The sequence below is a fragment of the Trachypithecus francoisi genome, unplaced genomic scaffold (genome assembly GCF_009764315.1).
Source record: "Trachypithecus francoisi isolate TF-2019V2 unplaced genomic scaffold, Tfra_2.0 Lachesis_group3, whole genome shotgun sequence".
NCBI lineage: Eukaryota > Metazoa > Chordata > Mammalia > Primates > Cercopithecidae > Trachypithecus > Trachypithecus francoisi.
In genome coordinates this window covers 4087845-4100693 of record NW_022681468.1, presented here as the reverse complement: position 1 = coordinate 4100693, position 12849 = coordinate 4087845, and the positions used below count along the sequence as shown (strand labels likewise).

The window sequence follows — 12849 nt, the reverse complement described above, 5'->3', positions numbered from 1 at the left end:
GGCACCGGGACCTCCAAGGCAGTTACATCCCTCAGCCCCCCACAGCTGTACGGCTGCCCGGTGGTCCCTCTCCAGGGCAGCGGCTCTCAGGCTGGCCTCAGCCGACCCCACCCGCCCGCGCCCCGGGTTCTCCCTCGCGGGAGTTCCGGGGGGGGGAGAGGAGGCGGGGCGGGCGGCAGATCCGGAAAAGTGGCTGCCCTCGCCCCGGAGGAAGTTGACCCTCCTCCCGCGCCGAGAGCTTGGGATGAAAATAGCTTCTTCCTCTTTACCCTTCCTGGACCCCCGCCCCAGAAAGGCTGCGCCTGTTCATTCATCTTTCAGCAGCCACCCTGGCGGCTAGTGCGTCCCCACGCCGGGACTCTGTGCCCCGGGGGCCCACGGGGACCCTCCCTTGGGCCTCCGCCGCGGCGGCGAGCCCCGCACCCAAGCCACCCCGGGGGTCCCCGCCTCCCCCACCCAATTAACGGGCAGCACGGCTGACCCGAGTCCCCACGCGGCTCGCGCCAGGGGAGGTGGCAGCCTGGGAAGCCCGTCCCCCGCGCCGCGGCCCCCGCCCCCGCGAGCCCCGCGTCCCCTGGGAAAGGCGGGGGCGCAGCGAGTTTCCCCCAATTAGTTTCTTCTTTGTATGGAGTCTGAGCGCGCCCGTACCCCTCCGCGCAGCGGAAAGTAGTCCCGGCCGGGGGCTCCGCGGCTTTCCAGCGCCAGGCACATTTTACTTTGAGAAGCCGACGGGACTCTCAGCGGGGTCCCGTGGAGGGGGGCCAGAGGCCGCGGGAGGCGTGTGCGGGCAGTAGGGGCGGGGGCCGCGGCCGAGGGGAGGGGGCGGGGAGGGCCGCGAACTCCTCGCCGCTGCCTGGAGAGAAGGATCATGGGGCGTAGGGAGATGGCAAACCTCAAACCACGTACGGCGGGCGATACGCGTCAACCGAACCTCGCCAACGGAAGCCCGGAGCCGCCCCTCCCCGCTCCCCCGCCCCGCCGCCCCGGACGGACGGGCTCGCGGAGCCAACCCCGCTGCCGCTCGCCGTCCAAATCCCACCAGAGCCAATGGGAGTGCGAGGGGGCGGAGCCATCCCGCGTCAGTTGGGCTGCGCGCCCCCCCCACCCCCCGGCGCCCCTGCAGGCCCCGCCCTTGCCTCCTCCCCTCTCCGCTCGCTGCTCCCGGAGTAGTTGGTGCCAGTGAAGTGAGGGCGGCGATGAGAGCGAAAGTTGCGCTCAGCTCGTCGCTGGGTGCTTGAAGCGGCTCCGCGCTCTACCCGTCTGGGCCTCCCCCGACTCGGACTCGCGCCCGTGGGCTCCCGTAGCGCCCGCCCGGCCCCGCGCCCCCTCCCCCGGCTTGGCGCCCCCTCCTCAGGAGCCGCGGGTCCCCGCCACTTTCGCACGGCCCCGGCCCCCGCCGATGCCGGCCATGGTGGAGAAGGGCCCCGAGGTCTCAGGGAAGCGGAGAGGGAGGAACAACGCGGCCGCCTCCGCCGCCGCCGCCTCCGCCGCCGCCGCCGCCGCCTCGGCCGCCTGCGCCTCGCCAGCCGCCACTGCCGCCTCGGGCGCCGCCGCCTCCTCTGCCTCGGCTGCCGCCGCCTCGGCCGCCGCCGCCCCCAATAATGGCCAGAATAAAAGTTTGGCGGCGGCGGCGCCCAATGGCAACAGCAGCAGCAACTCCTGGGAGGAAGGCAGCTCGGGCTCGTCCAGCGACGAGGAGCACGGTAGGTGGCAACCGCCCCCGCGGCCCCGGGCCCCGGGCCCCGCGCCGCGCTGACCGCCGTGTTCTGCTTCCCCCGCAGGTGGCGGTGGCATGAGGGTCGGACCCCAGTACCAGGCGGTGGTGCCCGATTTCGACCCCGGTGAGTAGCGGCCCCGGGCGGCCGGCGGCGGGGATGAGCGGGAGCCCCGGGTCCCCGGCGAGCCCGAGGGGGCGGGAGCCCGCCGACAACTTTCTTTTTGTGTGTGCGTTCGCCCTGCCGTCCGTGGGGAGAACAGCAGGGCGAGGACGAGGAGGCGCACACGCACACGAGTGTTCTGCAAACGTGCGTCTGCACCCTGTGGGAGGCCAGGTCGCCCCCAGCCGGGCCGGCGCCGCTGCCCCCTGCGCCTCCGAGGACTGCAGGTGGCGTCGGAGGCGGCCACACCTGGCCTGGGGAGCGCTGGGGGTCCCTGCGTCCAGGTGAGCTGCGCCTCGGCCAGGGGTAAAGGGTGGCAGTGCCGGAGAGTTAGCGTCCTGCGAGCGCCCCGGACTTAGGAGGTCCCCAGAGACCCGTTTGTCGGAACCCTTCCCAAAGGCTGCTCCCCACGCCTTAGCTTCTCCTCCCAGCCTCTGGCTCTTGCTGGTTCCTGACTCCCCTCCCATCCAGAAGCGAGCAGAAGAACGACCCCCGAAAATCAGTCAATAAAGGAAGTGTGTTTTCCAGAGGGCACCTGCCTGGGGAAGAGAGCCTCGCGTGTGGCAGTTTGATTTTAGGACCTATTTGTAAATGTGTGTGTTTCCTTTTTTTTTGGAGGAAGAGGTTGTGAAATTGAGAACCGTCAGAAGCTTTAGGCTAACAAATGCTTTTCACCTACAAGAAAGTCCTACACCCTAGAATGGAACACTTACTTCCCTGGCTGCTATTCTGTGTAGAAGCAAATTTAAAGTGGTACAAGAAAAAAAATCCAATCAGACAAAGGAATTCGTCAGATTTTAATGCATGAGATTCTAGCCAGTCTCTGTATGAGACTGTCTTTAAAGGTTGTTGGTATGGAAAATGTTTGAAAGAACGTAGGATTTATTTCAGAAATAAAATTAAACAGAGCATCTTGTAAAACTGGAGTTAACAATCCTCCCTGGTTGGAGGGCTTTAGAGCTGGGGTTCTCTATGTAGGTTATACCACTAGTTTATTTTAAAAGATAAATGCATACATGTTTTTTCCTTGGAAACAAGACTGCAGAAAATTGCAATGATCTAGTCCTTGAAAAAGGCGATTCTCTCAAGCTGTTATTAAGGTACTGAACTGCCCTTGGAAGCGGAAATACGTAAAGGTCCTAGGTGAGCTCTTGGACACTCTGGAAATAAATGACTTATCTTAAATTGGCCTTCTAAATTTTGATTTCTTGACGTAAGGTTTGTGTTCCTTTTAAGTCCATGTTACTGTTTTTGATAGTTTCCTTCTCCCCAATTCTTTTCTCTTTTTTTTGGTAGTCACTTCTCATTTATGAGTGACAGGATAGAACTAGGTGACCAGGCTATTTCTCTTGTATGCTTGGCTCCTCCATTCCTCGGTTGGCCACCAGGGGAAGCATACTGTTTTTTGGTTACAGTTGACCCTGTCTTCATTTTGTAGGTCAAGTCTTATCTTTGCTTTAAAACACAGAACTTAAAGCTTGTCACCAAATGTTCCTAATGTATTATTTTTAAAAATCGACTTCCACAAATCTTTGAGTAAGTTGGTAGGCTTTTTGGTACATTTTTGTTAACATAAATTTTGAAAACTTTATTTAGATGTGTTGGATGTGACTAAGGAAAAGGGCGTATTTGTCAGCAACAGGAATTAGATTTCTGACATTCATCGAAATGTTGATGTCAGCTCTGCATTGTTAGTAATGAGTTTGACTTCTTTGGAGTTGTAGTTTTCTTTGAAACAGCAAATGTAATATGTTGAACTGTCCTTGGGCTTTTTGTTGGAATAGGTATGAGCATAAACTTGCTAGCAATCAGCTATTCTAAAATGGAAAACGTCTAGCAGATTGCAGTAGCTCACACCTGTAATCCCAACACTTGGGGAGGCCAAGGCTGGAGGATCTCTGGAGCCCAGGAGTTGGAGACCAGCCTGGGCAACGTAGTCAGACTCCATCTCTACACAAAATAAAAAAATTAGCTGGGCTAATTTTTGGTGGCATGTACCTGTAGTTTCAGCTACTTTGGAGGCTGAGGCTGAAGGATCTCTGGGAGGTCAAGGCTGCAGTGAGCAGTGATCTTGCCATTGCACTCCAGCCTGGGTGACAGTGTGAGACCCTGTCTCAAAAATGAGAAGGAAAACGTCTAACTGTTCTGCTGCATAGTCTTGCTGCCAATTGGTTGAGTCTTGATACTAAAATTTCCAAAGTTCTTATTTTGTGTTTGTTTTAATCTGGCAAGGAATCTAACTGGTGTAAAGTAATTTCAAACCTTGTTTTGCCAACCTGAGCAGGGGGACACAGTCCTAGATACAGCAGAAAATTGAAATTTTACTATTTTCTAGTGGTTTTTTGTGTGTCTTCTCATTTAACTGAAAAGCTTAAGGGGAAGGAAGACTTCCATTTTGGAATAGAAATGATACAACCCGTTTATTTATTTTTGTGTGTGTGTGTGACGGAGTTTCGCTCTTGTTGCCTAGGCTGGAGTGCAACGGCATGATCTCGGCTCACCGCACGCAACCTCTGCCTCCCAGGTTCAAGCAGTTCTTCTGCTTCACCCTCATAAGTGGCTGGGATTACAGGCATGCACCACCATGCCTGGCTAATTTTTTGTGTTTTTAGTAGAGATGGGGTTTCTCCATGTTGGTCAGGCTGGTCTGGAATTCCTGAACTCAGATGATCCACCCACCTCAGCCTCCCGAAGTGCTGGGATTACAGGGGTGAGCCACCATGCCCAGCCAACATGTTTATGGCACAATTCTTTCTTAGCTCTTTAAGATTTAAAACAGGTTCACTCCGTGACTGCAAGTTAAGAGTAGTGAATTGAGTAATAAATTAAGAATTGAGAGTTTGAGCCTTACTAGTTTTTATTTCCTCCTCCTACTTGTTTTTTTCTTTTTTCTTTTTTCTTTTTTTTTTTTTTTGAGACCGCGTCTCGATCTGTTGTCCAAGCTGGAGTGCAGTGGCATGATCTTGGCTCACTGCAACCTCCACCTCCGAGGTTCAAGTGATTCTCCTGTTTCAGCCTCCCAAGTAGCAAGGATTACAGGTGTCCACGGCCACGCCTGGCTAATTTTTGTGTTTTTAGTAGAGATGTGGTTTCACCATGTTGACCAGGCTGGTCTCGAACTCTTTGCCTCAGGTGATCTCCCTGCCTAGGCCTTCCAAAGTGCTGGGAGTACAGGCATGAGCCTCTGTGCCTGTCCCTTCTCCCTCCTTTTTTTTCTTTTTTGAGGCAGAGTCTCGATCTAGTGCCCAGGCTGGAGTGGAGTGCAGTGGTGCAATCTTGGCTCATTGCAACCATCGTCTCCCAGGTTCAAGTGATTCTCCTGCCTCAGCCTCCCAAGTAGCTGGGACTACAGGCGCGTGCCACCATGCCCGGCTAATTTTTGTGTTTTTAGTAGAGACAGGGTTTCACCATGTTGGCCAGGCTGGTCTTGAACTCCTGACCTCAGATGATCTGTCCCCCCTCAGCCTCCCAAAGTGCTGGGATTACAGGCATGAGCCACCATGCCCTGCCTCTACCTGAGTTTTGAATGTGCCTTTGTTCTTCTCGTTTACTAGAATTAAACAGAGAGGTGGATGTGAACAGACAGCTTTTTTTTTTCTTTTCTGTTTTTATTTATTTATTTATTTATTTATTTATTTTTTTGAGACGGAGCCTCGCTCTGTCGCCCAGGCTGGACTGCAGTGGCCAGATCTCAGCTCACTGCAAGTGCTGCCTCCTGAGTTCACACCATTCTGCTGCCTCAGCCTCCCGAGTAGCTGGGACTACAGGCGCCCGCCACCTTGCCCAGCTGGTTTTTTTTTTTTTTGTATTTTTTAGTAGAGACGGGGTTTCACCATGTTAGCCAGGATGGTCTCGATCTCCTGACCTCGTGATGCACCCGTCTCGGCCTCCCAAAGTGCTGGATTACAGGCTTGAGCCACCGCGCCCGGCCTCTGTTTTTATTATAGGAAAATAAGTAACAAACTATGGTAGAGATGCATGAATGGAGGAATTTGACTTCGATTTTTTTTTTTTTTTTTTTTTTTTTTTTTTGAGATGGGTTCTTCCTCTGTTGCTCTGGCTGGAATGCAGTGGCACAATCTTAGCTCACTACAGCCTCTGCCTCCCAGGTTCAAGCACTCCCAGGTTCAAGCAATTCTCCTGCCTCAGCCTCCTAAGTAGCTGGGCTTGAAAGGCGTGTGCCATTATGTCTGGCTAATTTTGGTATTTTTGCAATTTTTTTTTTTTTGAGACGGAGTTTTTTTCTCTTGTTGCTCAGACTGGAGTGCAATGGCGTGATCTCGGCTTACCGCAACTTCTGCCACCCGGGTTCCAGCGATTCTCCTGCCTTAGCCTCCCTAGTAGCTGTGATTACAGGCGTGTGCCACCACGCCCGGCTGATTTTGTATTTTTAGTAGGGATGGGGTTTCTCTGTGTTGGTCAGGCTGATGTTGAACTCCCGACCTCAGGTGATCTGCCTGCCTCGGCCTCCCAAAGTTCTGGGATTACAGGTGTGAGCCACTGCGCGGTCCTAATTTTGGTGTTTTTGGTAGGGGTGGGTTTTACCATGTTGGTCAGGTTGGTCTCGAACTCCTGATCCGGTCGCCGTGGCTTCCTAAAGTGTTGGGATTACAGGTGTGAGCCACTGTGCCCGGCCTGATTTTTTTAAGTCTGATTTTACTTATTTGCAGCGTGCCAGGTTGACCCTATTTAGGTTTGAAAGCAAATGGTTGGAGCTACGACTGATATTTCCTATACAGTTCAAAGGAAGATTTAATTCTGTCATCCTTTAGTCTCGCTCTGTTGCCCAGGCTGTAGTGCAGTGGCGCGATCTTGGCTCACTGCAAGCTCTGCCTCCCAGGTTCATGCCATTCTCCTGCCTCAGCCTCCTGAGTAGCTGGGACTACAGGTGCCTGCCACCACGCCTGGCTAATTTTTTTGTATTTTAAGTAGAGATGGGGTTTCACTGTGTTCGCCAGGTTGGTCTTGATCTCGTGATCCGCCCGCCTCAGCCTCCCAAAGTGCTGGGATTACAGACGTGAGCCACCACGCCCAGCCCTGATTCAGTTCTTATAAAATAATTAATACCGCCGGGCGTGGTGGCTCAAGCCTGTAATCCCAGCACTTTGGGAGGCCGAGGCGGGCGGATCACGAGGTCAGGAGATCGAGACCATCCTGGGTAACACGGTGAAACCCCGTCTCTACTAAAAAATACAAAAAACTAGCCGGGTGAGGTGGCGGGCGCCTGTAGTCCCAGCTACTGGGGAGGCTGAGGCAGGAGAATGGCGGGCCACTGCAGTCCAGCCTGAGCGACAGAGCGAGACTCCGTCTCAAAAAAAAAGGAAAAAAAAAAATTAATACCTGGACTAGATCGGTGTAGTGTGGCATTGCTTGGTAATTAGAATACCATTTCTGTTTACACTGAAGTAAAAAGCTTTACCAACTTTTAAAGAGTTTAAAAAAAAAAAAAAGAGTTAAAAACCAAAGTGCAGCCCTACACTTTTAACTTAGGCTTTGTTCTTACATGTGTTATCCAGACTGCCTTTCCATACTGTCTGCCTTAGATTATGCTGAGTTGTCATGGGTTTCTTTTAATTTAATAACAGAATAATGGGGTAAGAGTGAGGATGCTTATCTATCCTACCTCTGGTTAGTTCTTTCCTACATTAGTAAAACATCACTTATTTTGAAATGAATAATATTTTTCTTTCTTTTTTTTTTTGAGATAGGGTCACACTTTGTCACCAGTATAGTGGTGTGATCACAGCGGTAGTGAACTTGAACCTCCTAAGTGCACGCCATCCTCCCACCTTAACCTCCCAAGTAGCTGGGGCTACAGATGTCTACCACCATGCCTGACTATTTTTTTGTATTTTTTGTAGAGACAGGGTTTTGCCATGTAGTCCAGGCTGGTCTCGAACTCCTGAGCTCAAGCCATCTGCCTGCCTTGAAGGCCTCCCGAAGTGCTGGGCTTACAGGTGTGAGCCACCATGTTCAGCCGTTATTATTACTTTTTTTTTTTTTTTGAGACAGTCTCGCTCTGTCGCCCAGGCTGGAGCACAGTGATGTGGTCTTAGCTCACTGCAAGCTCCACCTCCCAGGTTCACGCCATTCTCCTGCCTCACCCTCCCGAGTAGCTGGGACTACGGGCGCCCGCCACCCCACCCGGCTAATTGTTTTGTATTTTTAGTTGAGACGGGGTTTCACTGTGTTAGCCAGGATGGTCTCGATCTTCTGACCTCGTGATCCGCCCGCCTCAGCCTCCCAAAGTGCTGAGATTACAGGCGTGAGCCATCGTGCCCGGCCATTACTATTTTTTAATTTTAATTTTTAATTTTTATTCTGTTTATTCACGTCCTTGGTGCTTCAGAGGTGTACGTCGTTAATAGTGGATGTTTTTGAGATAGTGGCCCTTTAAAAATGCAACCTTTATTTTGAATGTTTAATGCAATATATTTAATCAGATCTGAAAATTTGTGGTTGTCATTGGCTTAACTGTCACTTCAGAGTTGACTTCTGTCGGAAAACTATGTTTTCATGCGGAATAGGTAATTTTACTGAACAGGGTGTCGATATGCCTTTCATTTGTTTTCACTGGTGATTCTGTGTTCTGCTTTTTTTATGCTTTAGATCGTTGTAAAAAAATAGATATACCAAAATTATGGTGAACGCTTTGTGATTTTTTGTTTTTGAGACAAGGTCTTGCTCTGTCACACAGGCTAGAGTGCAGTGGCCTAATCTTGGCTCACTTCAAGCTCTGCCTCCCAGACTCAAGTGGTCCTCCCCGCTCAGCCTCATCAGTGGCTGGGAATACATGTGTGTATCACCTCGCGTGAGCCTAGGCTGGTCTCAAACTCCTGTGCTCAAGCAGTCTTCGTCTCTTGGCCTCCCAGAGTGTTGGAATTACAGGCATACGCCTGGCAATGCTTTGTGCTTTATTTATGTATTTATTTATTTAAGTTTTATTTTTATTGTTTTTTGAGACGGAGTTTTGCTCTTGTTACCCAAGCTGGAGAGCAATGGCATGACCTTGGCTCACTGCAACCTCTGTCCCCTGGGTTCAAGTGATTTTCCTGCCTCAGCCTCCCTGATAGCTAGGACTACAGGTGTGTGCCACCATGCCCAGCTAATTTTTGTATTCTTTGTAGAGATGGTATTTTGCTGGCCGGGCATGGTGACTCACGCCTGTAATCCCAGCACTTTGAGAGAAGGCCGAGGCAGGTGGATCACTTGAGGTCAGGAGTTCAAGACCAACCTGGCCAATATGATGAAACCCCGTCTCTACTAAAAGCACAAAAATTAGCTGGGCGTGGTGGTACATGCCTGTAATCCCAGCTACTCAGAAGGCTGAGGCAGGAGAATTGCTTGAACCTGGGCTGCAGAGGTTGCAGTGAGTGGAGATGGCACCAATGCATTCCAGCCTAGGTGACAAAAGTGAGATTCTGTCTCAAAAAAAAAAAAAAAAATGGGGTTTCGCCGTATTGGCCAGGCTGGTTTTGAACTCTTAGCTTCAGATGGTTCACCTGCCTTGGCCTCCCAAAGTGCTAGAATTACAGACATCAGCCACTGCCCCCGGCCAATGCTTTGTGATTTAAACACTGTTTTAAGGCAGTGTTCACCCAAATGAGAAGTCAGGGTTTTAGCAGGTAATGATGAATTTTGTGAGTGATCAGTTTCATTAGATAGTGTGGTAGGGAGACACCCAAAGCTGGTTATCAGGAGATTGAGTACCCTGTCCCTGACAAAGAAGGGGATGTATGATAGAGCTGGTCATTTTATCTCCAAGGGCCTCAGTTTCCTCAACCGGGAATCTGGTTCTTTTCATCATGAGTAGTCTATGATGATGTCAGTTATACAATAATGTCTTTTAAAATTAGTTCTTCTGTTTTGTTATTTTTATTTATTTTTTTGTGACAGGGTCTTACTCTGTCACCCAGAGTGCAGTAGTGTAATCAACTTATTATAACCTCAAATTCCTGGGCTCAAGTGATCCTCCCGCCTCAGTCTTCTGGGTATCTGGGACAGTAGGCACATGCCACCATACACAGCTAATTTTTTTTTTTTTTTTTTTTTTTTTTTAAGACAGAGTGTCTCCAGGTTGGAGTGCAGTGGCGCAGTCTCGGCACATGCCAATCTCTGACTCCCTGGTTAAGTGATTCTCCTGCTTCAGCCGCCTGAGTAGCTGGGATTACATGCACGCACCACTACGCCCAGCTAATCTTTGTATTTTCAGTAGAGACGGGGTTTTAACATGTTGGCCAGTATGGTCTTGATCTCCTGACTTTGTGATCTGCCCACCTCGGCCTCCCTAAGTGCTGAGATTACAGGCGTGAGGCACTACGCCCGGCCCTACGCAGCTAATTTTTAAGTTTTTTGTGGAGACGAGGTCTTGCTCTGTTGTCCAGGCTGGTCTCAAATTCTTGGCCTTCAGCAATCGCCCTGCCTTGGCCTTTCAAAATTGGGAATTATGGGTGCGAACCATCAGGCCTAGTCAGAGTAAAATTTTGAAAATTGGTAGGATAGGATAGTTAATGTGCATAATTAGAATATGCCTTTTTACAAATCATCATAAGGAGGATAGAATGGTGAAGGTAGAGCTGTGAAAAAAGCAAAACATTTCAAATAGAACAGTACCCGTGACTTGATTAAACACCTCTTTTTTTTTTTTAAACATGGAGTCTTGCTCTGTTGCCAGGCTGGAGTGCAGTGGCATGATTTTGGCTCACTGCAACCTCTGCCTCCCAGGTTCAAGCAATTCTCCTGCCTCAGCACCCTCCCCCCCAGTAGCTGGGACTACAGGTGCGTGCCACCATGCCCAGCTAATTTTTGTATTTTTAGTAGAGACGGGGTTTCACCATGTTATTCAGAGTGGTCTCGATCTCTTGACCTTGTGATTCGCCCGCCTCAGCCTCCCAAAGTGCTGGGATTACAGGCGTGAGCCACCATACCCAGCCAAACACTGATTTAATACTAGGTTATATTTGCTTCAGGTACAGGTAAAGCCTCATTCCCGCCTTCTTTATTCATTAATTCACAGTTGATTTATATTATTTCTGTGATAGTTTGCATCTTCTGAGAAGCAGATGACAAGACAGAATTAGATATGCAAGAGGTTCATTAGGGTAGGGTATACTTGGGAAGGATAAAGAAGAGAGGAAGGAGGTGTAGGTGGCAAGAGCCTTTACACTGGAAGCACGTGTGACACCTGTGAAAGAAGAGAGGGAAGGAATGATGATTAATGATGGATAGAGGAACCTCCAACTCAGTGCAGCTTGCAGTTCAGAGAAAATCTCAGCCAGAGTAGATTGTTGGAAGAGTCTGTTGGGCAGGAATGGTCCTGCCCTGTGAATGTCTGCTGTGTTCAGTCATTGGCTGGGAGCAGCCTAGAATAGCCTTGCTTTGGTATGGGTGCTGTAGTAGATTCCTGGCAGCTGAGACTGTCAGTTAACTACACCCCTTGCAACATTTTCTCTCTCGAAGGGAAGTCTGAGTGGCACACTCTCAAGGCTGTCAGAATTCCCATACATGTTTTTGTACTTTAATACATGTGTGTTTGGCCAGCCATGGTGGCTCACACCTGTAATCCCACCACTTTGGGAGGGTGAGGCGTGTCGATCACCTGAGGTCAGGAGTTCGAGACCAGCCTGGCCAACACGGCAAAACCCCGTCTCTACTAAAAATATAAAAATTAGCTCAGTGTGGTCGCAGGTACCTGTAATCCCAGCTACTTGGGTGGCTGAGGCAGGAGAATTGCTTGAGCTCAGGAGGTGGAGGTTGCAGTGAGCCGAGATCGTGCCACTGCACTCCAGACTGGACGATAGGTGAGACTCTGTCTCAAAAAAAAAATGTGTGATAATATGTTTTCTTGTTATTATTAGTGTTTTTGTAAATGGAATAATCTGTGCTATTAATGTACTTTTATGCTTTCCAAACAAGTACATTTCTACTAGCAAGGTAAACAACTTCGTTTTCACCCTATCTTCGTCATGGTGTTAGTTAGGTGATTAATGTTTTTTGAAATGCTATGCTTATATTAGCATTTTTTTCTTTTCTTTTTTTTTTTTGAGATGGAGTTTTGCTCTTGTTGCCTAGGCTAGAGTGCAGTGATGCGATCTCCTCTCACTTTAACCTCCACCTCCCAGGTTCAAGTGATTGTCCTGCCCCAGCCTCCCGAGTAGCTAGGATTACAGGCATGTGCTACCACGCCTGGCTAATTTAAAAAAATATTTGTAGTAGAGAAGGGGTTTCACCATGCTGACCAGGCTTGTTTTGAACTCCTGACCTCAAGTGATCTCCCACATTGGCCTCCCAAAGTCCTAGGATTACAGGCGTGATCCACTGTGCCTGGCCACTTCTTTCTTTTTTTGTAGACTTGGTTATCATTCTGCCTCTCAGGCTGGAGTGCAGTGGCATGATCACGGCACACTGCAGCCTCAGCCTCCGGGGCTCAAGTGATCCTCCTGTCCCAGTTTCCTGAGAAGCTGGGACTACAGGCGTGAGCCAGTATGCCTGACTGATTTTTAGACTTTTTGTAGAGACGGGGTTTTGCCAAGTTGCCCAGTCTGGTCTCCAGCTCCTAGGCTCAACCAATCCTTCTGCTGTGTCCTCCCAAAGTGCTGGGATTACAGGCGTGAGTCACTGTGCCTGTAATTAAGTTTTCCAGTTGATGATGAGGTTAAGTGTCTTATGTTTTTAATTTTTAATTTTTTTAAGAACCTTTTTTTTTCTCTTTTTTGAGATGAGTTCTCACTCTTGTCTCCCAGGCTGGACTGCAGTGGCGTGATCATAGCTTACTGTAGCCTCGAACTTCTAGGGCTCAAGTGATCTTCATACCTCAGTTTCCAGAGTAGTTGGGACTACAGTTTTTCACCACCACACCCAGGAAAGAACGTGACAAAAAGTACTAAGTGTCTTTTAGCTAAGTATCGAAAATAGTGGTTTTTTATTTATTTGTTTATATGTACTTTTTGAGACAGAATCTGGCTCTGTCATC

At 49.9% G+C, this 12849-nt stretch overlaps 1 protein-coding gene across 1 annotated transcript in view; it reads left to right on the top strand.

Moving 5' to 3' along the window:
- Positions 1-1116: 1116 nt before the first annotated feature.
- Positions 1117-12849, top strand: part of RCOR1 (REST corepressor 1) — a 137022-nt gene continuing 125289 nt past the window's right edge. The window contains exons 1-2 of the mRNA XM_033191208.1: positions 1117-1703; positions 1782-1841. Of these exons, the coding sequence (XP_033047099.1) occupies positions 1400-1703; positions 1782-1841 (364 nt within the window). The 5' untranslated portion in view covers positions 1117-1399. The remainder of the gene's footprint in view (positions 1704-1781; positions 1842-12849) is intronic.